The 24101-nt window shown below is 49.4% G+C and overlaps 1 protein-coding gene across 6 annotated transcripts; it reads right to left on the bottom strand.

Annotated features, from left to right (window-relative positions):
• Window positions 1–33: 33 nt before the first annotated feature.
• On the bottom strand, window positions 34–23988 carry Plekha4 (pleckstrin homology domain containing A4). Of its 6 annotated transcripts, XM_076934002.1 has the most exons (24): window positions 23879–23983; window positions 23025–23113; window positions 22708–22848; window positions 20840–20929; window positions 18940–19047; window positions 17235–17307; window positions 17042–17142; window positions 16593–16702; window positions 13714–13926; window positions 13103–13382; window positions 12366–12449; window positions 11881–11950; window positions 11274–11321; window positions 10885–10965; window positions 10619–10768; window positions 8249–8347; window positions 7999–8048; window positions 5716–5856; window positions 4606–4705; window positions 4459–4535; window positions 3574–3735; window positions 1050–1099; window positions 595–701; window positions 34–495 (listed from the first exon to the last, which is right to left on the bottom strand). In XM_076934002.1, exons 3-24 carry the CDS (start codon window positions 22738–22740, stop codon window positions 233–235), a joined length of 2490 nt encoding a protein of 829 aa, XP_076790117.1. In that variant the 5' UTR covers window positions 22741–22848; window positions 23025–23113; window positions 23879–23983; the 3' UTR covers window positions 34–232. The 6 variants fall into 6 exon arrangements, with proteins under 6 accessions (XP_076790117.1, XP_076790121.1, XP_076790114.1 ...); XM_076934006.1 differs by having other exon boundaries at window positions 18940–19151; window positions 23025–23986; XM_076933999.1 differs by having other exon boundaries at window positions 23025–23985.
• Window positions 23989–24101: the final 113 nt, after the last annotated feature.

Here is a 24101-nt window from a genome sequence, read left to right as displayed (position 1 = left end):
TCTTGTTTGTAAGCACACAATGTCACAACCACAGAGAGAATAGAGCTATTTATTGACTAATAGTTCAAAGTTTTAATCCAAGCTTGGACAGTGTTGGGATAACCGATCTTTGACCATAGCAGCCCCAGCCCTCCTAGAATACACGCTGAAATGAGTCTCTCCTGCGGTCCCGAGTGGTCCCATACCACACGGTTGTGCTTCCAGCTTGTAGCGCCCAGTGCAAAGATGGGAGTCAAAAGCTGGACTGCAGCAGAGTGACTCTCAGGGGCCACGCCCCCTCTTCCTGGGCCACAGCTGGAGGAGCCTTCCCAGGGTCCCACCTGGGCTCCCAGGGGGCCAGGCCTCTCCCGCTACCTTGGCATGAGAACCCTGTGGCAGCAGAGGTAGCCTTGTGAGAAGTTGGGGACGAGGTGACCTGGGGCAGTTCTTCACTGGGAGGCTGTGGGCTTGGCTGGAGACGGTCTCCCCTGGTGTCCGAATTTCTCCCTGGAGAGGCTAAAAACAGAGAACAAGAAGTGTTAACTTAAACATGTGAGGCCCACACTTCCAGGCCTCCTCCCTCAGATGCAGGGGTTCAGAGCCTGGGCACCTCACCTGTCATCAGCCTGTGCCACTGGGAAGCCTCTGTAGCCAGAGCTTGGGAGAGGCTGAGCAGTCGCTCCCGGTGGCCTCCAGATACTGGTGAGTAGGCTGTGGAATGCCTGGGAGTATAGAAAATAAGCTACTGGCATCAAACAGGCCTCCGAGGGTCGCTGGGGGCTCTCTCTAGCTTGTATCTAGAGGACTTTTAAGTGCAGGCTGTTTGCATTTGACCAGCAGTGAGGTCTCCATTATTGGATGAACCACTGGTTATGATACAGGCCATAGAAGTTCCGCAGCTTCTGGCTGGGCATGAGGGGCCTCCTGGCTCTTTTGTAGATACCATAGAAACTCAGGGGACTCGGAGTTTTGGGGACTTGTCTGGTACACAGGAAGCTACGATAACACCACTGCCCCCTGTCTGCATTCAGAACCCCCTCCCATTGGCAGTCCCCGCTCCAGATCCATACCTACTCCACGACCCAGAACTCCTGAGCCATTTCGCAGCTCCTACAATAGGCTGGAAAGGAATTATCGGTTACAATTCTTGTCATGGAGAATGGTCACAAGTTCAAGGTCAGCCTGGTGGACTTGTGTCCAGATGGAAAGAAGAGACGAGAGTTGGGTGGGGGAAAGGAGAGGAGGGGGCAAGGAAAGAAAGAGAAGGGCTGGGGGGTGGGAGATAATTTTGCCATTGAATCCTCTGTTTTCTCTCCCTCCTTCGACACCCTCTCCCTCCCCTTCTTCTCTATCCCCCTCTCCCCACAGACCTACAGGCAGATACTAGAAAGGTCAGAGGACAACAGTAAGTGTCCCCCCTCTGATCCTCTGCTCTTGGTTGAGATAAGATCTACACGGATTCTGAAACTCCCAAGCCAATCACTGAGCGTCTCCCAGGTCCCCCCACCTTTCCCTGCCAGGTTCTTAAGAAATTCAGATTGACTTCTGACTCATTACATAGGTGATGATGGCCTTGAACTCCTGATCCTCCTGCCTCGTCTCCTCAGAGTTGGGATGGGAGCCGGGCAGCAGCCTCACTGGGCTCCCACTTCCTATGTTTATGGTGATGCCAGGGGTGACTCAGATCAAAATGACCTTGAAGAACATCAGGTTCACAAAGTCACACCCACGCCTATGGTTTGTCACTTCCCTACAAAGACTTCTCCGACTTGGATATAAATATCCCCCAAAGGTTTATTTGTCACAAGGTTTGGTCCCCAGGCTTTGGTGCTGCCGGGATGTGACTGGACTATGAGAGGGTTCATCTGACCAATGAATTAACCCAAAGGTGAGTGACAGGCCTGAATCAGGCCACGCCTCCCTGAAGTTCACAACTCAGTAGTCAGTGCTGTGTCTTGACAGCTTACAACCCATGGTACCTGGCTCTTCCATGCTCCCTGTCACATAGGCTACACAGAACTAAATCACACCATACAATCTGGAATTTTCCAGTCTCCTGACAGCCATAACATGTCAGAACTTTGCTTTGTTGGGGATAGACTCTGAGAGGCCCTTTGAGGGTGCTCTCTGAAGGGCTCCTCTGGCCTCCCATCACTCCTCTCGGGTACCTCTCTCACTCCCTCCCTCTAAGGGACCACCAGGGTTAGGCCCACACATGGAGTTGTTTGTCAGCATCTCTCCTTTCACCTCAGCCAGCCACAGCCTTGAGCCTCTTTCCTGATCACCTTCATTGATGAGACTATCGACAGACTTTTTCTCTCCCTCAGTCATGCAGATACAGGCCAGATTAGACCAGAATAAAAGTGGGTAAAAGCAGGTTTACTAGGAGGCAGCTCTGGGGTGGATGGGTTCACCGACCTCACAGGTGAAGGAAGCTGGGATTGTGTCCATACATGGTCAGAAGCTGAGCCCTTGGGCGGGCTCTCATGGGTGCGTGGCCAGAACGTGGAGAGAAGTGACGGCATGTTAGCCCGGAGTTTACTCTGTGTGGGTGGGGTTGAGGGGGAAGGAGGGCAGACGGGGGTTTCCCAGCTTGTGCAGGGGAACAATTGTCTGGCCTAACAATTATAGGTCAGCTTCCTTTAGAACCAGGCAGCCCTCTCTCCAATATCATTACAAGAGTTTACAGCTAACTGTGCTATTAGGAAGCAGGGCCTAGCAGGAGAAGAGGGTGTGGTCAGGAAAGATGATAAATACATACTCAGGCCCCGCCCACCAGGTCACTTTAGTTTGGCATAGCAAGTACAACAGGGAGTGGGGAAGAGAGAGCTGCAGGCAAGCATGGCTTCTTTCAAGCCACGGGACAACTAAGAGCGCCTGAGTCCCAACAGGAAGCAGAGGGAGATGCCTGTTCCCACCTGGTTCATGGCCATTTCCTCTGAACTGAAACATTTGTGGAGGAGAGGGGACAAGCCTGAGCCTGGGAAGAAGCCAGAGACTGAGGCGAAGCATAAACGTCATGTCTGGGAAAGCCTAAAACCTGCTGAGTTACAGTTACAGCTGCTTTTGTGTCATCTCTGGAAGTAACCCCTCACACAGAGCCTGTTAGTGACCCCCAAAACCTCGTTGGTTCGCCAAGCTCGACTTTGGCACAATCATTACTATAGTCTGGTGGCTTCTCTTCCCGGGGTTAGGGAGCCCGTGTATGCTGTATCTCCTCAGGAAAGGTTTCTCCTCCTTGCCTATTTCTGTCCCCTAACTGCAGGAGGAACAGGGTGGGACAAGGAAGTGGGACGAGGCAACAGGGATTGTGACTGTGTCCGATGAAGAGTGTGTTTGCCAGGCATGCGCAGAGCTCTAGGTCCTGCCCCCAGCACTGTTTAAACAGGCATGGTTTGTAACCATGAGGAGGAGGATCCCGAATTCAAGGCCAGCCTTGGCTATGTAGCTAGTTCAAGGCTAGCCTGGGATACATGAGACCCTGCCTCAAAAAGAAAGAAAGAGAGAGACTAGAAAAAGAACGGAACTGAGGAACCTAGAAGCAGAGGATCCCCTCACACCGTGCTCCCCAACCCAAGACCCCATCCTCCTCACCCTCTGCTCCATGTCAGGCTGGCGGGGAGCTGGGGACAGTGTCCTCCCCAGGGTCAGGAGCCTTGGGGAGGTAGGGCGAGGAAGAGGGAGCCCGCATGCTTGGTTTCTACGCATGCGCTCCAGCTGCTCCTGGGCGCTCATTCGGGGCCGTACCAGCGGGGCCTGGGGAGAGACAGACCAAAAATCTAACCTTGGATTTCCTCGGCTTTTTTCTACCCCAGGAACTTCCCCGCAACAGCCTGGCACTTCACAGAGCATTTGTCACAGAGGGGACCCCTGTACACCAGGGGCTGCTGCATCCCCTCCCTAGCACTGGACACTACACAACCAGGTAGCTGAGGACAAAGGCTTCCAGGCCGCGAATGGCCGATTCCTACCATCTCTGGTCTCCTTCCATCACCTGTCCATCCTGCCTTATGGAGAAGGAAGTATCACCATTCCTGGGCATGCCGGCTTCTCCCAGTAACTTGACATTGAGTGAAAAACACCAGCCCGTTTATCTGGATAAGTACTGCCAAATGAACCCAACGCCTGCCGAGCCAGGCCAACTTCACTGTGGAGCCACACCTCCAGCCGCCTCACCGTGGGATTCTACAGAAGACTCTACCACTGAGCCACGCCTCTAACGATTTTATTTTAAATCTCATGCCACTGTGGTAGGCAGTAGCATTCGTGCCATTTCACAGATGAGAAACACGGAGGCTCAGAGGAGCTTAGTGACTACCCGAAATCACAGAGCTTCTTCACATAACCGCTTCCAGTACTTGAGATAAACTGTCTGCTCTGGTGTGGCCTTTGAACTGGCCTCTCCTAGTATAGAGAGGTCAGAGGTGATCAGTGCACAGAGTTACAAGGCAGCCTTAAGGTGTCTCAGAGATGGTCTACCTTAGTTCTCAGCGACGGGGATGAAGGTTGAGGACATTCAGGGCTGGATGTCCGGGAGACCCTTGGAGACCCAACACCTTGAAGGACAGATGGGGACTTAGTCAGAACAAGAACACAGAGAGAGTCCCACCCTACCAGGGTGCTCACCTGACTGAGGGCTGCTGAGGGCTCTGTCACCTCCTGGGGGTCGACCCCAGTCTACCTCAGGGGACTGAGGGGAGCTGAGCTCCAGTGACTCTGAAAGGCTCTGAAAGGGTGGAGTAGGGATCAGATACTGTCATTAACTGAGGCACGGCTTGGAGAAGATTGCAAACCCAGACAGAGACAGATAGGCTGGCTTCAAATTCCATCTCTGTCACTTATTAGCTGTGTGAATTTGAATAAGTTGCTTGACCTCTCTTAACCTCTCAACTTAAACATATTGCTTAACATTTAAAGTATTCAACCTTTGCTATGTAAGGCAGTTAAAGCAGTGTCGGAACATTGACGCAGCGTGAGATTTTTCCCATGAGTGCAACGGGCGCCATGCTATGCTGTGGACCTGGCTGATACGGGGGTCTCTGAGGGACTTCCCAGTGAAGCAGCTGCCTTAGAGTCACACAGCCATGCTTCTGTAATTAGCCCCTACAAACATAGCAGTTTACCAAAGCAGACTTGAGGTTGTCTTTGGTGTTGGTGCCCATTCTGCCTGAGGCGGATGGGAAAGTTAGGTGACAGACAGAATAATGAAGAACAATATATTTACTAAATAAGGGGCTGGTGAGATCTCTCTGCAGATAGGGGTGCTTGCCACCAAGTCTGACGATTTAAGTTCCATCCCAGGGTCTACACAGCAGAAGGAGAGAACCGATCCCCACAAATTACCCCTGACCTCCAGATGACTTTGTGGCATCAGTACACACATGTGCACACACACACACACACACACACACACACACACACACACACACACAATGATCGATGGTAGGGGGACTGTGTAGATTACATTCATTGTAATGGGAAAACCCAGCCTGGCACCATTGCCTGGAGTTGGGTCCTGAGAGCAAACAGAAGAGACATCCCAGTGGTCAGAGGACTGGTTCTTGCACAGAACCCAGGTTCAAGTCCCAGCATCTATATGATGGTGCATCCTACCAGCTCTGGGAAACTCAAAGCCTCTTCTGATGTCAGTGGGGTTGGATAGGTGATCACGGGGAAGGGACAGACCTGGGGGGTTGGGACACTTAGGACAGGTGATAGAGGACCTGGAAATCTCACCTCCCGCTCCGAGGACTCCTCTCCTTGGGGTACAGGGGATGGAGATTTAGGCTCAGTATGTGGGGGCTGTTTCTGGGGGCCACCTAGGCCTGCCAGCGTGTCCTCTACCATCCACAGCTGCTGCTGAGCAGATGCTCGGTCCTGGGGGCAGGAGAGGGATCTGTTCAAGGTGAGAAAATACACGAACGGACGCAGCAGATGGCCTCAGCCAGAAAGCCATCGAATCCAACCAGCTTGACGTTATCTTGGCCGACTGTGGCCTTTTCAAACTCCTTGTACAACTTACCATCCCGATGTCAATCTGCACAGAAAACACCTTCAAAGTGTTCAGGGGTTTGTTGTTGGGTTTTGTTGTTGTTGTTGTTGTTTATCTGTTTGTTTGAGACAGGATTTCTCTATGTAGTCCAGTCAGGCCTCAAGTGATACCTCCGAAGTGCATGTGCCAAAACTGACTGGCTACCTTCCGAGTTTTTTTTTTTTTTTTTTTTTTTTTTGTTGTTGTTGTTGTTGTTGTTGTTGTTGTTGTTGTTTTTTGTTCTTTTCTTTTTAATTTTAATTTTATTTTTTTTTATTTTCCTTCCGAGTTTTTAATTACTTGTGTGTGTGTGTGTGTGTGTGTTTTTGTGCATGAGTGGAGGTCAGGAGATTTGGGGGTTTGTTTCTTTCCTTCCATTATATGGGTCCCAGGGATTGAACCTGAGACATCAGGCTTGGCAACAGGTCCCTTTACCTACTGAGCCTTCTCTCCAGCCCCAAATTTTTAAATGATTATTATATATATTTTTTAAATTCATGTATATGTTTGGCATATGCCATCATGCCTGGCCTCACAAAATATTTTAAGTTAAAAAACGTATTATGAACTGGACATGCCAAAATAAAAATAATAAATTAATAAAAGGCTTGCTGGACTTGCCATAACAGGACAACTCTCAAAAATAAAACAAAAGCAAACAAAAACTCCAGTGGGCTTTATAATGAAATGAGAACCTGAGCACCTAAGGTCAAATGCAGAGACAGATCGGCCGGACATGGCTCTCTGAGAGAGAGAGAACAGTGTGCAACGTCTCTCTGTGTAGGTGATAATAGGTGTGTGACTACTCACTGAGGCCAGGAAAGGGCAACCACACCCTTGGCGCTGGAGTTATAAAGGTTATAAAGGTTGTGAGCTACCGCACGTGGCTGTTCAATCAGAACCGGAGACCTCTGACAGAGCAGTAAGTGCTTGTAACCAATGAGCCATGTCCCAGCCCCGTGCTTTCAACTTCATACAAGAGCCACAGGTCGCACTGGGGAAACCAGTCTGGGGAGCCTGCATCGCACACTGCTCTCTCTCCTGTCCTTGAACTCAGTACATTTCTAGTGATGTCCAGCCTATCCGGCTCAAGATTTGACCTTGGGTGGTGAGTTTCTCATTTCATTATAAAGCCCACTGGAGTTTTTCTTTGCTTTGTTTTGTTTTTGAGAAATGTTCTGTTATGGCAAATCCAGCAAGCCTTTAATTGATTTATTTTTATTTTGACATGTCCTGTTCATAATTCATTTTTTTAACTTAAAAAAAAATTGTGAGGGCAGGCATGATGGCATATACCTTTAATCCCAGCATTTTGGAGGCAGAAGCAGGAGTTTCTCTGTGAATCTGAGGCCAGCCTGGACTACAAAGCAAGTTCCAGGACAGCCTGGGTTATACACAGAGATATCCTGTCTCAAGAAACAAAAGAAGAAACAAATGTAATAACATAAACAAAGCATTGTAGATTTGCTTAAAGAGTGCACATGAGCGAGAGGATGCCAGCATCTTCCCACTTCACTTGTTTTTAAAGAATGTTTATGGACTGGAGACATGGCTCAGTGGTTAAGAGCATTGACTGCTCTTCCAGAGGTCCTGAGTTCAATTCCCAGCAACCACATAGTGGCTCACAACCATCTGTAATGGGATCCAATGCCCTCTTCTGGTGTATCAGAAGACAGTAACAGTGTACTCACATACATAAAATTTTTAAAAAAATCTTTTAAAAAAATGTTTATTTTTATTGTTTTAAATGTGTGTAGCTCTATGTCTATCTGCATGTGTATGTGAGTTGCAGGTACATATGGAGGCCACAAGGGGGCATCAGATCCCCTGAAGTTGGAGTTACAGATGGTTGTGAGCCACCATGTGGGTGCCGGGAACCAAGAGCACTTAACCACTGAGCCATCTCTCCAGCCCTGACTCTGCATCTTGATCCACTGTGATTTGAGAATTCCCAGCCCCTGCTCCTGCCAACATGAACTCTGCCTTACCTTCCATACAGCGAAGATCTCTATCTTCAATCCATACATCAACATACAACCTAACAAAACACATTTCCCTTAATGGCTTCCTGTCAAGTCACATCAAGAAGAAAATCACTAATCCAGTGCGTGGGACTCTGTCTCCTGGGGCAGCACTGGAGTGTCCACAGGCCCAAGGGGAGTGTCCACGGCTCCCAGGTGAAGCTTAGCATCTACGGCTCTGGTGCTGTGGGCAGGGATGGCAGAGATGAGCATGTACCTGGGGAGACCCGAGGTGCAGCAGGTACTCCAGAGTCTCTCTTAAGGTGCCGAGGTCCTGCTCCAAGCCGCTGTATGTGTCCCAAACTCGCTCTCGCTCCTAAAGTCCCAAAGAAGATGGAGATACAAGGTTAGTCTCTCGAACTACCAGATCTTGCCGCAGCTGAGAGGAAGGGCAGCTTCCTCCAGATAGTCCCAGTCCAGACAGGCAGCAACTCCTCTGATCTTCTTTGCTCCAACTACTAGGAACCCCGGTTCATGTGCTACCTGTGATTCCGTGGATATGGACTGGTCCTTAGAGCCACAGAGCCTAGAGATTACATTTTAAGTAGCTATTTATTCATTTCTGTGTTTTGACATGAGCCTCACAAGGGTCATATGAAATAAATACAATTTTTCTTTTTCCTTTCACATTTCTTTGATTTATTTTATATGTATGTTTTGCCTGCATATATGTGTGTGCATCATGCGAATGTCTGGTGTATATGGAGACCAGCAGAGGATGTCAGGGCCCCTGGAACTGGAGTTATGGATGGCTATGAGCCAACATGTGGGTGCTGGAAATTGAACCTAGGTTCTTTGGAAGAGCAACAAGTGCTATAACCACTGAGCCATCTCTCCAGTAAAAATTTTCTTCTTTGTTCTTGTGTTGTTTTGTTTTGTGAGACAGGGTCTCAGTATGTAACTCCAGCTGTCCTGGAACTCACAGAGATACCCTGCCTCTGCCCCTTTCAATCCTATTTTTCTTATCTAGAGAACTTTTTTTGAGGTCACATAGTAACTTTAAGGGAAAGCATATTCAAAGCCAGTGAAAATTACCTAAGGAGAACTATGAAAAGACTCAGGAGGAAAAGGTGCTTACCAGCAAGCCTGAAGACCTGCACTCTATTCCCAGAGCCCACATGGAAGGAGGGCACCAATAAGTTGTCCTCTGACCTCCACCAGCACGCTGGCACATGTAACACAGAACTTATTTTAAGCACTTGTTTTGTTTTGGGTTTTTTTTGTTTTTCGAGACAGGGTTTCTCTGTGTAGTCCTGGCTGTCCTGGAACTCACTCTGTAGACCAGGCTGGCCTCGAACTCAGAAATCCACCTGGCTCTGCCTCCCATGTGCTGGGATTAAAGGTGTGCGCCACCACTGCCCGGCAAGAACTTATTCTTGTGTGTGCAAGCGTGACTGGGAAAGAGTGGTTTGTTGTTGTTTCTTTTCTTTTTTTTTAAGATGTATTTATTTATTATGTATACAGCAGTCTGCCTACATATACATCAGATCCCATTACAGATGGTTCTGAGTCACCATGTGGTTGCTGGGAATTGAACTCAGGACCTCTGGAAGAGCAGCCAGTGCTCTTAACCACTGAGCCATCTCTCCAGCCTGAGTTGTTTCTCTTTATCTGCCATATGGGTCTGAGAATCAGGCCCTGAGGTTTGGGGGCAAATGCTCTGGCCTGCCAAGATGTCATCAAGCCAACAGAATGTGTGATCATGATGGTAGTAAATTATCATCTGGGTTTCACCTTGCAGGGCATGGTGGCTCACACCTCTAATCCCAGCACAAGGGAGACAGAAGCAGGCAGAACTCTGAGTTCCAGGCCAGCTGGGAACATACAGTGAGACTATTAAAAATATAAGATAAAATCCAATCAGATCAGCTTGTAAGTGAAGGCCTGGATTCACATATATGTGTGTGTCCATGTATGTGCACATATATGTCCACATGCACACACACACACATGTATGTATAATAGAAAACACATTTTAAAAATCATTCTCTAGGCCAGGTGTGGTAGCACAAACCTTTCATCCCAGCTATAGAGAATCAGAGGCAGGTGGATCTCTGTGAGTTTGAGATCAGTTTGATCGACATGGTGAGCTCCAGGACAACTGAGGCTACACAGAGAAACTGTCTCAAAACGCCTCTCCCTCAAAACAAAAACAAAATCCAGTGATGTTCATCACCATCCTCAAGCTACTAAATTAAGTTCTGTTACAGCTGAGCTACTTGCCCTTAGTCTCTGTAATGATCAAAATTACGGGTTTGAGGAACCAGTAAGATAGCTCCGTTGTTACAGGGACTTGCTGCCAAGTCTGACGACCTGAGCCTGGTCCCCAGGAACAACAGAAGAGAAGAGACTGACTCCCTCACACTGTCCTCTGGCGCTCACATGGGTGCCCTGGGATACATACATGCGCTCTCACGTGTGCACACATACACATAGACACGTAATAAGAACACATTTTTAAATGATGACAGATTTTGAGTTATGAGTTGGTTTTGTGAGTGCGCTGGCATTTCCAGGACGACCTACAAGCCTGCAGAATCTCCACAACGACCTGCACAAGCCTGTGAGTCTCTTCTCAGATGCTCACCTGAGCCAGGTGACACAGAGCAGCCCTCACATTCACCAGCCGGTCCTGCAGAAGGCGCTGGCGACCCCAGGCCTTCCCAGAAGCTGCAGCCTCCCTGGTAGCTTGGCCCAGCTGCTGCCGGGTCAGCTCCAAGGCGGCCTCTAGCTGCTCCTGCACAGACCACAGTGATTAGACTTCTGAAGCCAAAAGGGCAAATGTCCTCCCCAGGCCCTCCCCAGGGGAAGCATCTTGACTCTGATGAGCGGCTAAGGCACACCCCTCTGTACCTTCTCCTCCTGCCTCTTGTCCAGATCCTCTTGTAGCTGCCTCAGGAGCCGGTCCTGACCACACAGCTTGGTCAACAAAGTCTGGGAGGAAGTTGAGAAGTGTTTATCAATCTTGCCTGCCTTTCCCTGCCCCAGTTCCATCTAGAGCAGTGCTTCTCACACTTCCTAAGGCTGCGACCCTCTAACACAGTTCCTCATGTTGTGGTGACCCCCAACCGTAAAGTTATTTTGTTGCCACTTCATAACTGTAATTTTGCTGTTGTTATGAGTCGTAATGTAAATATCTGACGTGCCACCTCAAAAAGCTCAAGACCTGTAGGTTGAAACTGCTGGTCTAGAACCCTTTTAACTCTGAGAATTCAACCGGGTTTGGATCTGGGAGAACTTACATCTGTCTCCAAGCTCTGATGCAAAGTTGAGTCCACAGGGGGTCCTGGCTAAGGAGGAGAAAATTCCAGGGTCAATGGTGACTGGCAGGTTCTGAGCCCTCTGTCCATGGACAGACAACCATCTCCTGAGTGGCAGCCTTCCAAGCCTTAGAAACCTCTGGAGCCGACAGCAGGAATCTTAGCTTCAGAAAGATTCCAGTAGGCTCACTACTCAAATAACCACAGGCAAAACAGTTGATGGGAAACAGCGTCCGCACAGCTTGCATGCTTTACACATTGAAAACTGGCAAGCTGGGCGTGGAGGTGCACACTTTCTACCCCAGCCCTCGGAAGACAACACAGGAGGATCAGAACAGTCAGGTCAGGGCTGGAGAGATGGCTCAGCCATTAAGAGCACTGTTTGCTCTTTCAGAGGACCTGGGTTCAATTCCCAGAACCCACGTGGTGGCTCACAGCTGTTTTTAATAACAGTTCTAGGGGACCCAATGCCCTCACACAGACATACATGAAGGTAATTTTATGTACACCAATGTACATAAAATAAATTTGGGGGGAAAAGGCACCTGTTGGTCTTACTGAGGCCCAAGGTTCAGGTCCCAGCACCTACCCAGTAGCTTACAATCATCTGTAACTCCAGGTCCAGGAGAGCCCAATGCCTCTTCTGATTTCCCTGAACACTAGGCATGCAGAGGTTACACTGACATACGTGCAAGTAAAACATTTAAATATGTCTATTTAACATAGCAAAGAGGCGCTGGCCCTGACAGACTAGCATTAAGAAGAGTCCTGGCTCCTCTCAGCACTTTTCTCACCCAGTCCCCTAACCTGAATCCATCCAGCCCCTTCGCTTCACTTTCCTGTTCTCTCCCTCGTGTCTACAGTAATAAACTTTCTTGACTATACCTAGGAGTCATGTCCTCATTTTTTTAAATTTAATACCTTGTTCCATCAGCTATGGGAAAATAATAACAGCACCTACCCCGGGTCCTCAGTGGTCAGATCAAGGCTCTTTGGCCGGGAGACAACTCTCCTGGGAGAGGGCAGTGAGGAGGTCAAGCAAGAAATGGATTTCTGATGTCGCAGGAAACCTACCAGCAAAATCATGGAGGCCTGGGTCCCAGGGAGTCTTGGGGGCAGCTGGAGATAAGTGGATGAACCAGAGGAGGCCTGGGTAGACTGAAACAGAAATGCGTAGAAACATCTGGGTGAGCCTAGTGGTGCTGGCCATCGTCTGAGCTAATCTGGGGGCCTGGGCTATAGAGTGAGTTTCACGCCTACCTGGACCACTTAGAGAGCACTGCAGAGTAGGTCAGTGGTAGAGTACTTGCCTGGAACAGCCGGTTTGGAGCACATACACACATATCCCCAACTATACTGGCTACACACACACACACACACACACACACACACAGTATTAATAAATGGGACTAGCAAAGCAAAACCACTAGGGGCTGCTGGAAGTTAGCAACAGATATTCTGCGCTATAAACCCGTGATTCTTAGAGAAACTATCAGGAGGCTGGCTATTTTGAAACAATAACTGGAAGCCAAACTATGCTTTGGCCTCACAGTTTGAAGGAGAGTATTCTGGACTACAATACCCACAATACAAACGAAACAAAACAATCCAGAGACCTGATAGGACATGGAATCACTAGCCTTTGATATTAGAGCTGGGGGGACGGGGGGGGGGGGGGGGGGGGGGGGGGGAGGCGGGGGGGGGCAGTTGCATTGTGAACTCCCCATAATTCCCGGGAGGCATGACTCAATCACTGGCCTGGAAAGCGAGTGATGAACCCTAATGGGAGGGTATCTGCTCCCTCCACGCACCTGTGTTCTATGCTCTGGTGTCCTGGGCTGGGGACTCCTGGGTGGCCGTCCTCCGCCAGCTTCAGAGGAAGGTCCTCTGCGTGAAATGGGAGGTCGGGAGAGGGTCTGTCTTTGGGGTCCCCAATCCAGAGGAGGTCGGACATCTATGCGACTCAAGGGAGTGTGCGGTCGGGCAGGAAATGAAATGTCTCCTGCTGAGAGAGGGGGTCGCCTGGCCGGGGCAGACCGAGGACGGGGAAGGCTCAGAGGGGAGGGAGGACGGGAAAGGGGCGAGAACAGCCTGTGGAAAGGAAAGAATCGGGAAACTGAGTTAGTCTTGTCCCTGCTCCCAGTACACCTCACTACCCAACAATGGTGTCTGGCTTCTCTGAGTCGCACGACCCCTCTCTGCGAGGCAGGGTGGGTGAGTTCCCGTTGGGAATATATGCATCCATTTGCCTGCAATAAATAGACGAAGCCTCGACCCAAGCCTCTTGGGGCCCCATCCTTCCCTTAAGCCACGCCTCCAACTAGCTCCCTCTTTCCTTAGACCTCCAACCGAATGTCCCAGTTCCAACCAGTCCTTCCTCTGCCCTACCACTAGGCCAAACCCCCAAAGGGCTCCTTCTTACTCTGGGCTCCTGGTTCTCCGACTCCAGGTGTCAGGCTGCAGATCAGCTGTACAGCTGGGGTGCATTTCATGTCTGCCAAGACCTCTGGAGAGCCGAGCTATCTCTGGCGATTCTGAGATGCGCCCCTCTTCCCTTCTGCTCACCTCTGGGGGTCCTCCAGGACCCCCGGGACCTTCCCCAGGCCTGGGACGTACAGGTGACCTTGGTAGTCCACTAGCAAGTGGACAAGAAGAGGGATATGTTCCTCATTCCTGCTCCTAACAGGACACTGGGTCTACTGGCACAGGACCCAGTGCCCTGAGGTCTAGGAATTGGGATAGAATGGGAAAGTGCTTGAGATAGTCTGACATTGGGGGGTGATGGTGATGTGGGGGGGGTGTTGTTTGTTTGTTTTTTGAGACAGCATTTCTGTAGCCCAGGCTGTCCTTGAGTTCTTGGTGATTACCTAGCATTAGTCCCCCAAGATCTGGTGTGAACACATTTTTTCAAAACATTTTGTTCACAGGTGCTGGAGAAGATGGCTCAGAGGTTAAGAGTACTGGCTGCTCTTCCAGAGGTTCTGAGTTCAATTCCCAACAACCACATGGTGGCTCACAAACATCTGTACTGGGATCGATGTGCTCTTCTGGTGTGTCTGAAGCCAGTGACAGTATACTCATTTACATAAAATAAATAAATAAATCTTTAAAAAAAATTGGCCCACAATAGGAAGGGCCTAAACTCAAGGCCATCCTGGATGAGTACAAATGGAACCCTTGTCCCCAAAACAGCAATCAGTCAGAGCAAGGTACACACTTTTTAATGCCAGCCCCAGGGAGACAGAGACAGCTGGATCTGAGTTCCAGGCCAATCTGGTTATGTAGTGAAAACCTGTCTCAAAAACGAAAATAACCAACCAACCAAACAGGTAGGCACGGTTCTGAGGGCCTATACCCTAGGAAACTGGGGATCTGAGACAGTTAAGATGCAGAGAGCTTGTAGGCTGGTCAGCTTGATTAATACAGCAAGCTTCCAGCTCAGTGAGAAGACCCTGTCTCATGGTAATAAGGTGGACAGCAGTAGAGAAATTCACCTGATGCCCAGCTCTGGCCTCCACATGCACTGACCCAGGCATATGCACACTCACACGCATTCCTCTCTCTCTCTCTCTTTCTCTCTTTCATTTTAAAAGTAGGGCTGGGGAGGTTGCTCATTGCTAAACAGATGTCTTAAATAAAGTATGAAACCGTGGCTTCAACCCCCAGTAAATAAACAAGAACTGGAGAGTTAGCTCAGTAGTTAAGAGGGCTTGCTGCTCTTTAGAGGACCCAGGTTCAGCTCTTAGCACCTACACTGGGCAGTTCACAATCACCTGTAACTACTTTAGTTCCAGAGCGATCCAACACCTCCTGCATCCACCAGCACCCAAACTCATCTGTGTACATGCACACATAGATACACAACCAAACACAGAATCACACAGGCTCACTGTGGCTTAGTTGGCAGAATGCCTGTCCAGTGATATACAAGAAGTCTGGAGGGCAAGTCCACACACCACTGGGTGTGGCGGCCCACACCTGAATTCTAGTACTTGGAAAGTTGAACCAGTGTGATCAGAAGGTCATCAACTACACAGCCAGTTCTAGGCTGGTCTGAGTGATGTAAAACCTTGTTTAAGAAAAAAAAAAAAAAAAAAGCGGGGGCTGAAAAAAATGACTCAGTGGTTAAGAGAGTTAAGACTGCAACCACATGGTGACTCACAACCATCTGTAATGGGATCCGATGCCCTCTTCTGGTGTGTCTGAAGATGACTACAGTGTACTCACATACATAAAATAAATAAATAAATCTTAAGAAAGGAAGAAAGCCGGGCGGTGGTGGCGCACGCCTTTAATCCCAGCACTTGGGAGGCAGAGGCAGGCGGATTTCTGAGTTCGAGGCTAGCCTGGTCTACAGAGTGAGCTCCAGGACAGCCAGGGCTACACAGAGAAACCCTGTCTCAAAAAAAACAAAACCAAAACAAAAGAAAGAAAGAAAGAAAGAAAGAAAGAAAGAAAGAAAGAAGCAAGCAACTGTAGCTGCCCACGGCCACAAGTCAACTGGGTTCACCTGAAAGGGGGCTGGGAATGAAAGGGGACGGAGTTCCAGGACAGCCAGGGCTACACAGAGAAACCCTATCTCAAAAGAACAAAACAAAACAAAACGAATCTCTGGAAGTTTGAGGCCAATCTAGTTTACATAGCAAGTTCCAGAACAGCCAGGGCTACATAGATCCCTTTTCAAAAAAACAAAAAGTAAAAATAGATAGATAGATAGATAGATAGATAGATAGATAGATTGATTGATTGATTTGCAAACAGTTTTAAATGTGGCCTGGCCCTTGTAGCTGGAGAGAGGGCTCAGGCTAAGAGCTCTTCCAGAACTGCTCTTCCAGAAGATCTGGCTTCAATCCCTAGCACCCTCAAGGCAACTAACAACTACAATTACAATCCCAGGGGACCTGACACCCTCTTCTGGGCTCTGAGAGCACCAGGCCGTGGCACACATACATACATACATGCTAGTAAACACTCATATACACAAAATAAAAAGAAAGAAGTCTTTTTTTAACGATGCAGCATGGCCTCAAAGCTGACTTAGGACACCAGCCAGGAAGTCATCAGAGTGTCTAACTCCTTGGGTGGAGTTGAGAATGTCTGTGGGTACTGAAAGATCAGCTGGACAAAAAGGTAGGCAGATCTTAAAAGAGAACCCCTTTTTGCTATTGGAGGAAGTTCTTTGGGAAGAGGGGTCTTTGAGTGTAGGGTCTACTTAGGAGATAGATAGTAATTGCATATTTGAATGACTGTCCTACAGAGGGAGAAGCTTATGGGGCACATGAAAGCCGGGCTCGAACTCACCAATCTTCCCCCTCTGCACGGGAGGCCCTTCCCAGTGCTCGAAGCCAACCTCTCAGGTCCTCCAATGTGTCAGCTGCAAGGACATAGGTCCTCATGCCTGGGTGCTCTGCCTGCAAGGGACAGAGGCTTGGGACCAGAACTTAGAGGAAGCATGGTAAGACTTTTTTTTTTTTTTTTTTTTTTTTTTTTTTTGGTTTTTTGGTTTTTTGGTTTTTTGAGACAGGGTTTCTCTGTGTAGCCCTGGCTGTCCTGGAACTCACTCTGTAGACCAGGCTAGCCTCGAACTCAGAAATCCGCCTGCCTCTGCCTCCCAAGTGCTGGGATTAAAGGCATTCGCCACCACTGCCCGGCGCATGGTAAGACTTCTTATCTCCAAATTCAGAAACCCCAATGAGTGGTCACATCAAGTTCCCACCTACCAACTAACTAGAACCCACAATTATACTCACTGTGAAGGTGAACCGCCGGCCACGTGGGGCTCCTGGCCCGTCTGGCCTGACACTGTAGCTGGGTAACAATACACTGCCCAGGACACTCTCCTCTCTGCTGTCTGCAGATAGGAGTTAGGTCAGAGGTCAGGAAGGGGTCATGGTACCCAGAAGACCCAGGGAGAAACTGGTGAAGTACCAGCCAGGCACTGACCCTTGTAGTAGAAGAGGCAATGCCCTGAAAGGACGAACCAACGGCGTTTCCACAGCCGGAGGCCTGAGCTGTCCTAGGGAGAGAGACAAGAGGCTGAATACAGAAGAAACCAGATGGAGGAAGTGAACCAGGGGGGCAGAGGGATAGAGACCCTGAGGAGAGATGGGGGCAGAGTCCCAGAGAGAGTCAAGCACTCAAAGTGGGGGGCAGAGGAAAGAGATAGGGACAGAGACACAAAGAGTGTGTTGTGACTGGGGTGGCTGATAGTTTGTGTTGATGTGGTGGATTTCTATGGATGGCTGACAGCTAGGTGCTGTGACGGGTGATGGCACATCTGGTGGCTATTTTTTTTTTTTTCCCCTGGAGTCAGGGTTTCTCTGTGTAGTCCTGGCTGTCCTGGAACTCTGTAGACCAGGCTGGCCTCAAACCTGCCTCTGTCTCCTTAGTGCTGGGCCACCATCCGGCTTGAGTTTGGCCACTTTTAAATGATGCCTTAGAAAGCATTGTGTCTCCCATCTGCCCCATTGGGGTTTGAGAAGCTTCTGGAAGGTTTGGTTGCAGTGAGGCACCACAGAGGTTTCATAGACCGGGACTTGGTGCAAATGTTCAAAGCCTGAGATGTAGGGGGTTCCTCTCATGTGTTTCTTCTCCACAAACCTCCAACAGCCTTTTCAAAGTTGTGTAGGTTTTGTTTTGCTACAAGGTCTCAAGTAGCCCAGGTTGGCTTTGAATTTGCTCTGTAGCTGAGGCTAGCCTTGAAGAGCCTCCAGTCTCTACATCCTTAGCAGTGAGATTGTAGGCCCGTCCATTTACTTATTTACCCACCCATCACACGATTCCTGCCCCACCCTGATTGTTATCTTGTTTTCTTTTGATTTGGTTGAGTATTTTGAGACGGGTCTCTCCATTGCCCTGGCTGTCCTGGGTCTTACTACTGTAGATCATGTTAACCTCACAGAGATCCGCCTGCCTCTGCCTCGAGAGTGGTGGGATTAAAGGCATGTGCCACCATGATCTTAAGTATGGCTTAGGTACTTGTTCATCTGTATAACCTGTGTGGTGACCATTCCTGGTTGTCACCTTGACTATATCTGGAATGAACTACAATCCAGAATTGGAAGGCTCAGCTGTGATCCTGATCTTGAGGCTGGGAGATACCAGATTCTGACCTGGATCTTGGCATGGAGAACTTGAGGCATAGTGGCTATGATTCTCAGGAGACCAAGGCCAGGAGATCTCTGAGTTCAAGGTCATCTGGGACAAAGCAAGTCCCAGGCCCAGGCCTGGTGGCACACACCTTTAATCTGAGCCACACCTTCTGCTGGAGACCTATATAAGGACACTGGAAGAAGGAAGATTCTTCTTTGTCTGCTTGCCTTGTGGGACTGAGTGACTGCTAGATCCTGGGACTTCCATTCACAGCTGCTGACCATTGCTGGGGAGTTGGACTACAGACTGTAAGTCATCAACAAATTCCCTTACTAGATAGAGACTACCCATAATTTCTGTGACTCTAGAGAACCCTGACTAATGACTAATACAATCTGTGTCCTGAGGCCAGGACTGAAACATTCAAAGCACAGGGAAAGAATTGTTCAGATATGGAGGAAACAGTAACAGGTTGGGGGGTGGGGCTGAATGTATCCATTGGGGATGTGAAAGAAAAACTCAGAAACAGGACACAACACCCTCCCTCTAACCTTACCTGCTTATGCAGCCAGCCACGGATGTGGACCGGCAGGTTGGGGTCTCGCCGAAGTGCATTGTTCCTTTTCCCAAAGGCATGGACCTTGTGTACCGCACGAGTAGGCTTCTGAGGTACAGTAGGAACAGAAATGAATGAGGACTTCTGGGACTGGATCCCAAGTGGATTTCTCTCAGAAGGCAGGCAAGGAGGCTGAGGAGGGCGGCACATGCCTGTAAAACCAGCACTTGGGAGATATAGGAGGATCAGAGTCTCAAGGTCATCCTAGCAACACAATGAGTGCCAGGACAGTCAGTGCTGTTTGAGACCGAGTCTTACAACAAACAAAAAAGTAACAAGGGATTTAGTCCGCTCTGTTGGGACCCTGCTCCCTTAACATATAGGAAGCATGTGTTCAAATCCTAGCACTGCATAAACCAAGGGTTTACACTATTCCTGTAATCCTGTCATTTTGGAGGTAGAAGCAGAATTAGAAGTTCAAGGCTGTTGACTGGTGGCATATGCCTTTAAACCCAGCACTTGGGTGGCAGAGGCAGGCCTCTGAGTTCAACACTGGGCTACAGAGGGAGTTCCAGGACAGTCAGGGATACACAGTGGGACCCTGTCTCAAAAAACAACACAAAGTTTTAGGTCATTTTTGGCTACATAGTTCCAAATATGGTGTGGGCTTGAGACCCTGGAGCAGTGTCCCTGACAGGAGCAGGTTCTTTACTGCCACCTTCAGACCTGCCAGAGAACATCTGCAATCCACACCAGGAGGTTCCCCACAGAAGACTTTTCCAGACTGAAGCCATGGTGGACGGATGCCTTTGATGCTGGGATTGGGGAGAGAGGGATTTCTTATCTTTCACTTCCCTCAGAGCGGTCAACTGCGGACCCACAGACTTTACCCACCCCATGTCCAAGCTGTCTTGGATCACCCCCCCTTGGGAATAGGCTGACCAAGGCTGGAAACAAATCTGTTTGGTCTCTGAACTTAAGGGAGTAAGGCAAATTCTGTCCTAGGTGATATTTATATAGCCCAGGCTATCCTCAAATTACTACGTAGCCAAGGTAGACCTTAAACTTCTAATCCTCCTGCTCTTCTTAAATGTTGGAATGTGAGTTATGTATCACTATATACGACCTGGGTTTTGTGTTTCGTTTGCTTGCTTGCTTTTGTTTTTCAAGACAGGGTCTATGTAGCTCTATCTGTCCCAGAACTCACTAAGTAGACAAGGCTGGCCTCAAACCCACCAAGGTCGGCCTGCCTCTGCATTGAGATTAAAGATGTGTGTCGCCGCCGGGCGGTGGTGCACGCCTTTAATCCCAGCACTTGGGAGGCAGAGGCAGGCGGATTTCTGAGTTTGAGGTCAGCCTGGTCTACAGAGTGAATTCCAGGACAGCCAGGTCTATACAGAGAAACCCTGTCTCGAAAAAAAAAAAAAATGTGTCACCATAGCTAGCTCTGGCTTGGGTTCTTGTTTTACATGAGACAGGGTCTCACCTAGCCTCTAACTTTATATGTAGCCGAGGAGAACTTTGAACTTTGGATGTTCCTGCCTCTGCCTGCCCAGATTACAGTTGTGAACCACCACGTGGGGTTGTAAGTGGGTGGGTTTCATGGAAGTCCCCTAGTCCAGTCAAGAATAGTCATCTCCTCTCCCTCCGTCTGGGTTTATTTGTTCTTCTGGCTTAGAATTAGGAAGACTGAGAGGGGTGGGGACAGAGCTGGGAATCTCTCCAAATTCCCGGCTGCAGCTGATGCTCAATTTGGGACCAATCTGGCAAACCCAGTCACTAAGGATCCTCATCCATGACCACTGCAGTCCCTGTGATGGCACAGAACCCACAGCTAGGAAATGGGGTGGGACAGCCCAGAGCCCCCTCCTCCCTATCCCATCCAGAAGCATGGAAGCACCTTGCTGCTCAGGCTGCTCAGAGAGGATACGGTGGAAGCGCTGCTGGCCAGGCTGAGGCTGCTCCGGGGTCGGCCCTGCTCCATCGAGAGCTTGGGGGAAAAAGAAAAAGGGGTCTGTGTCTCTCCACTGATGGAGGCTGAGGACAGAGTTGTTGGGTCATGGCTCAAAGGTCAGAGGAGGCTGAGGAGAAAGAAACTGTTGTTTGGGGACTGAGGGGCTGGGGGAGGCCATGGCCAGGGATCACATACCAAGAGCAGTGCCAAGAGAGGTGGGCGGCTCTGGCAGCTGCGGGGAGGGGGCAGCTGTCTGCAGTCAGGCCATAAGAAGAGGGGCCTCTTTATTCTTGCCCACTGAATACTGGCCAGGAATGTGACCCCCTCTATGCATAGGAATTCCAATTCCTGCCTCCTTCAGGGTGCCTGGGCTGCCTGTCCCTGTCTTCCCTCATGAACCCCCAAACCATCTATGCCCAACTCCCAGGATAAGTCCTAAGACACCAGGAATGGGCATCCAGGCAAATCCCTCCCAGCCCAGCCAGGGACTTACCCAGCTCTGGTGTCCTGGTGACAGGATCTGTCAACACCTTTTTGTGTCTCAGACACTGCCTCTCAGAGTTGGCCTCTCTCCTCAACTATTTGCTTTCTTCTCTCTGTTGTGAGCTCTCTCTCTCTTTTTCTCTCCTCTCTCTTTCCCTCTCTGTCTCCTTCCTGTGTCCCTCTGTCTCTCTGTGTCTCTCTGTCTCCCCCCTGCCTATGTCACCTCTCCCTACCTTACTGCTGCCCCTCCCCCACTCTATCCCACTTCCGCTCTCCACACTCTGTCTCTTCCTCTGTCCCCCTGACCAGACACATCTGTTTCCTTTCCTTTTCGAGTCCTCTTCCTCACTTTCTCTTCCTCTCTCTCCCAGTTTCTCTTTCCTCTCTGCTGGGCTCTCTCTCTGGCAGCCGCCCACACTGCTGTCTCCCCTCCCAATCCTGGCTCTCCCCGCCTCTTCTGGCCTCCCCACTACAACTTGACCCCTGGCTCAGCTGCCCCCCACAGCTAAGGGGAGGGATTGGGCTCCCTTAAGCTGTGGCTGGGATTCCTCTATGTTTGGAGAGGGGCTGGAACCCCAGGGCAGAATGGGTTTGTTGTTACTGAGATTCTAAGCTCCTGACACCTTCAAGAGAGCTGTCCTAGGTCTTCTGAAGAATGGCATCTCCAACTCCCCAAAACCTTGGAAAGCTGGGATAGAGCCTGGCCGGTGGGTACCTGGGAAGGCATGAGCTAGAAATAAGGACTCATGGACTAGTCACCACAGTCACAAGTGTAGCCTTGACCAAATGGGGCAGCGATGGTGCTGAGATGGTCAGCACCGGTCCTGGAAGGAGGAGATAGCCCTAGAAGTGTTGGGTTCTGGCAAGGACAGAGTTAAATGGCCAGTTTGAAGTTTCTCCCTCAGATCAGACTGATAACCCATTATAAGGAAGGTATGGAACCTCACTACATTTAGAGAAAGATAGAGACCAGAGCTCAGAGTTGCTCCCAGAGCGCATTGCCCAGTGAGGTGTGAGGCCCTGGGATCCAGCCCCAGAAACACAACATACAGCACATATAGGCTACATATACACTCTCTCATTTCCTCTCTCTCTCTCTCTCTCTCTCTCTCTCTCTCTCTCTCTCTCTCTCTCTCCACAAACACACACACCAGGAGGAAAAGGCTGGGATTGGATCTCTGGATCTAGATCTGGGATTTGAGCAGAGCCCCACCTCCATGAGAATGTAGGCCAGTCAGAAATTCAAATTATATAAGCAGAACCTTTGTATAAATGCAAACTGCAGATGCCTGCCTGTGAAGACAGAGTCTGCTTAGCAGTGTTCTCCTCACACTATTTGTTGAGGTCATGCTTGTAACCTCCATACTGGGTAGGACTGCTGAGTTCCAGGGCAGCTGGGCCTACACAGGTCGAGTTGGTTCAGCCCAGGTTGCATGGTAAGTTCCAGGCACTCCTGGAATACAATACAGGTCCTGTCAAAAGACAAAAACAAAACAAAGGAAACAGAAACATGTATTTAAAAAAAAAAGGAGGAGGCTCCATAAAGGCAGGCCTTGGGCGGGGTGGCTGCTTCTCTGTACACAGGAGGAAAATTGCCCAAAGACTCTGGCCTGATTACCCTGTAAGTCCTAGGACAGTGTGGACTTACTGTAAGACTTTTCAAAATAAACAGACTGGGCAGGCATGGTGGCACATGCTTTTAATCTCAGCACTCGGGAGGAAGTGGCAGGTAGACTTCTGTGAGTTCGAGACCCAAGAAACACCCTGTCTGAAAACAAGACAAAAACCAGACAGACACAGCAAAAACAACCAAGGGACCAGAAAGACAAGTCAGGGCTTAAACACTTGCTGCTCTTTGCAGAGGACCCAAAGTTTGTTCCCAGAACTCTCCACATGGAGCTTCACAATCATCTCTAACTCCAGTTACACGAGGTTAGATGCCATCTTCTGACTTCCATGTGCATTAACTAACCATTACAGACATGATACACATGGGGGGCAGAAAACATTCACATAAAATAGATTTTAAAAGGTCTCTCTCTCTCTCTCTCTGTCTCTCTCTCTCTCTCTCCTTTTTTGCCCGGGAGCTGCAGGAAAGCAGCCAGTGTTCTTAATCTCAACAGCATGTGATGCATGCCTTTAATCTCAGAGTCTGGAAGCAGAGGCAATCAGATCTCAGTGAGGCCAGCCTAGTGTAAAAAGTGAGTTTCAGGACAGCCAGAACTAGTCTTGGAAAAACAAGCAAACAAACAAGGGATGGTGACATGGCTCAGTGGTTAAGAACACTGGCTGCCCTTCCAGAGGTCCTGAGCTCAATTCTCAGTAACCACAGGGTGGCTCACAACCATCTAAATAGGGATCTGATGCCCTGTTCTGGCATGCAGGTGTAAATGCAGACAAAGCACTCCTACATTAAAAAAATACATAAATAAAAATTTAAAACATTGAGTATTTTGTCTTCTAATAAAAATCCACTGTTAGCAGGGGCGTGGTGGCTCATACCTTTAATCCCAACGCTTGGGAGGCAGAGGCAGGCGGACCATTGAGTTTGAAGTCAGCCTGGTCTACAGAGTGAGTTCAAGACAGCCAGGGATACTCAGAAAAATGCTGTTCCGAATCTCCCCCCCCCCCCCCCACATCACTCCTGCCTGGAGAAAAAAGTCGGAAGTGACGATGCACGCCCTTAGTCCCAGCACTCTGGAAACAGTAGCAGGAGGATTACTGA

The sequence above is a fragment of the Arvicanthis niloticus genome, chromosome 1, assembly GCF_011762505.2.
Source record: "Arvicanthis niloticus isolate mArvNil1 chromosome 1, mArvNil1.pat.X, whole genome shotgun sequence".
Classification (NCBI taxonomy): domain Eukaryota; kingdom Metazoa; phylum Chordata; class Mammalia; order Rodentia; family Muridae; genus Arvicanthis; species Arvicanthis niloticus.
Note: the sequence above shows the minus strand (reverse complement) of the source record. Positions and strands in the feature narration are given on the sequence as shown.

What these genes read in the sequence shown, in the direction of transcription:
- Plekha4 (XM_076933999.1), bottom strand. Translation starts at nt 22,740, where the DNA reads ATGGAGGTTACAAGCATGACCTCAACAAATAGT. An exon ending in CGTGCAGAGGGGGAAGATTG is followed by an intron (nt 13,927 to 16,592) that starts GTGAGTTCGAGC and finishes TCCACTTGCTAG; the next exon opens with TGGACTACCAAGGTCACCTG. An exon ending in ACAAGAGGCAGGAGGAGAAG is followed by an intron (nt 10,769 to 10,884) that starts GTACAGAGGGGT and finishes TGGTCTGTGCAG; the next exon opens with GAGCAGCTAGAGGCCGCCTT.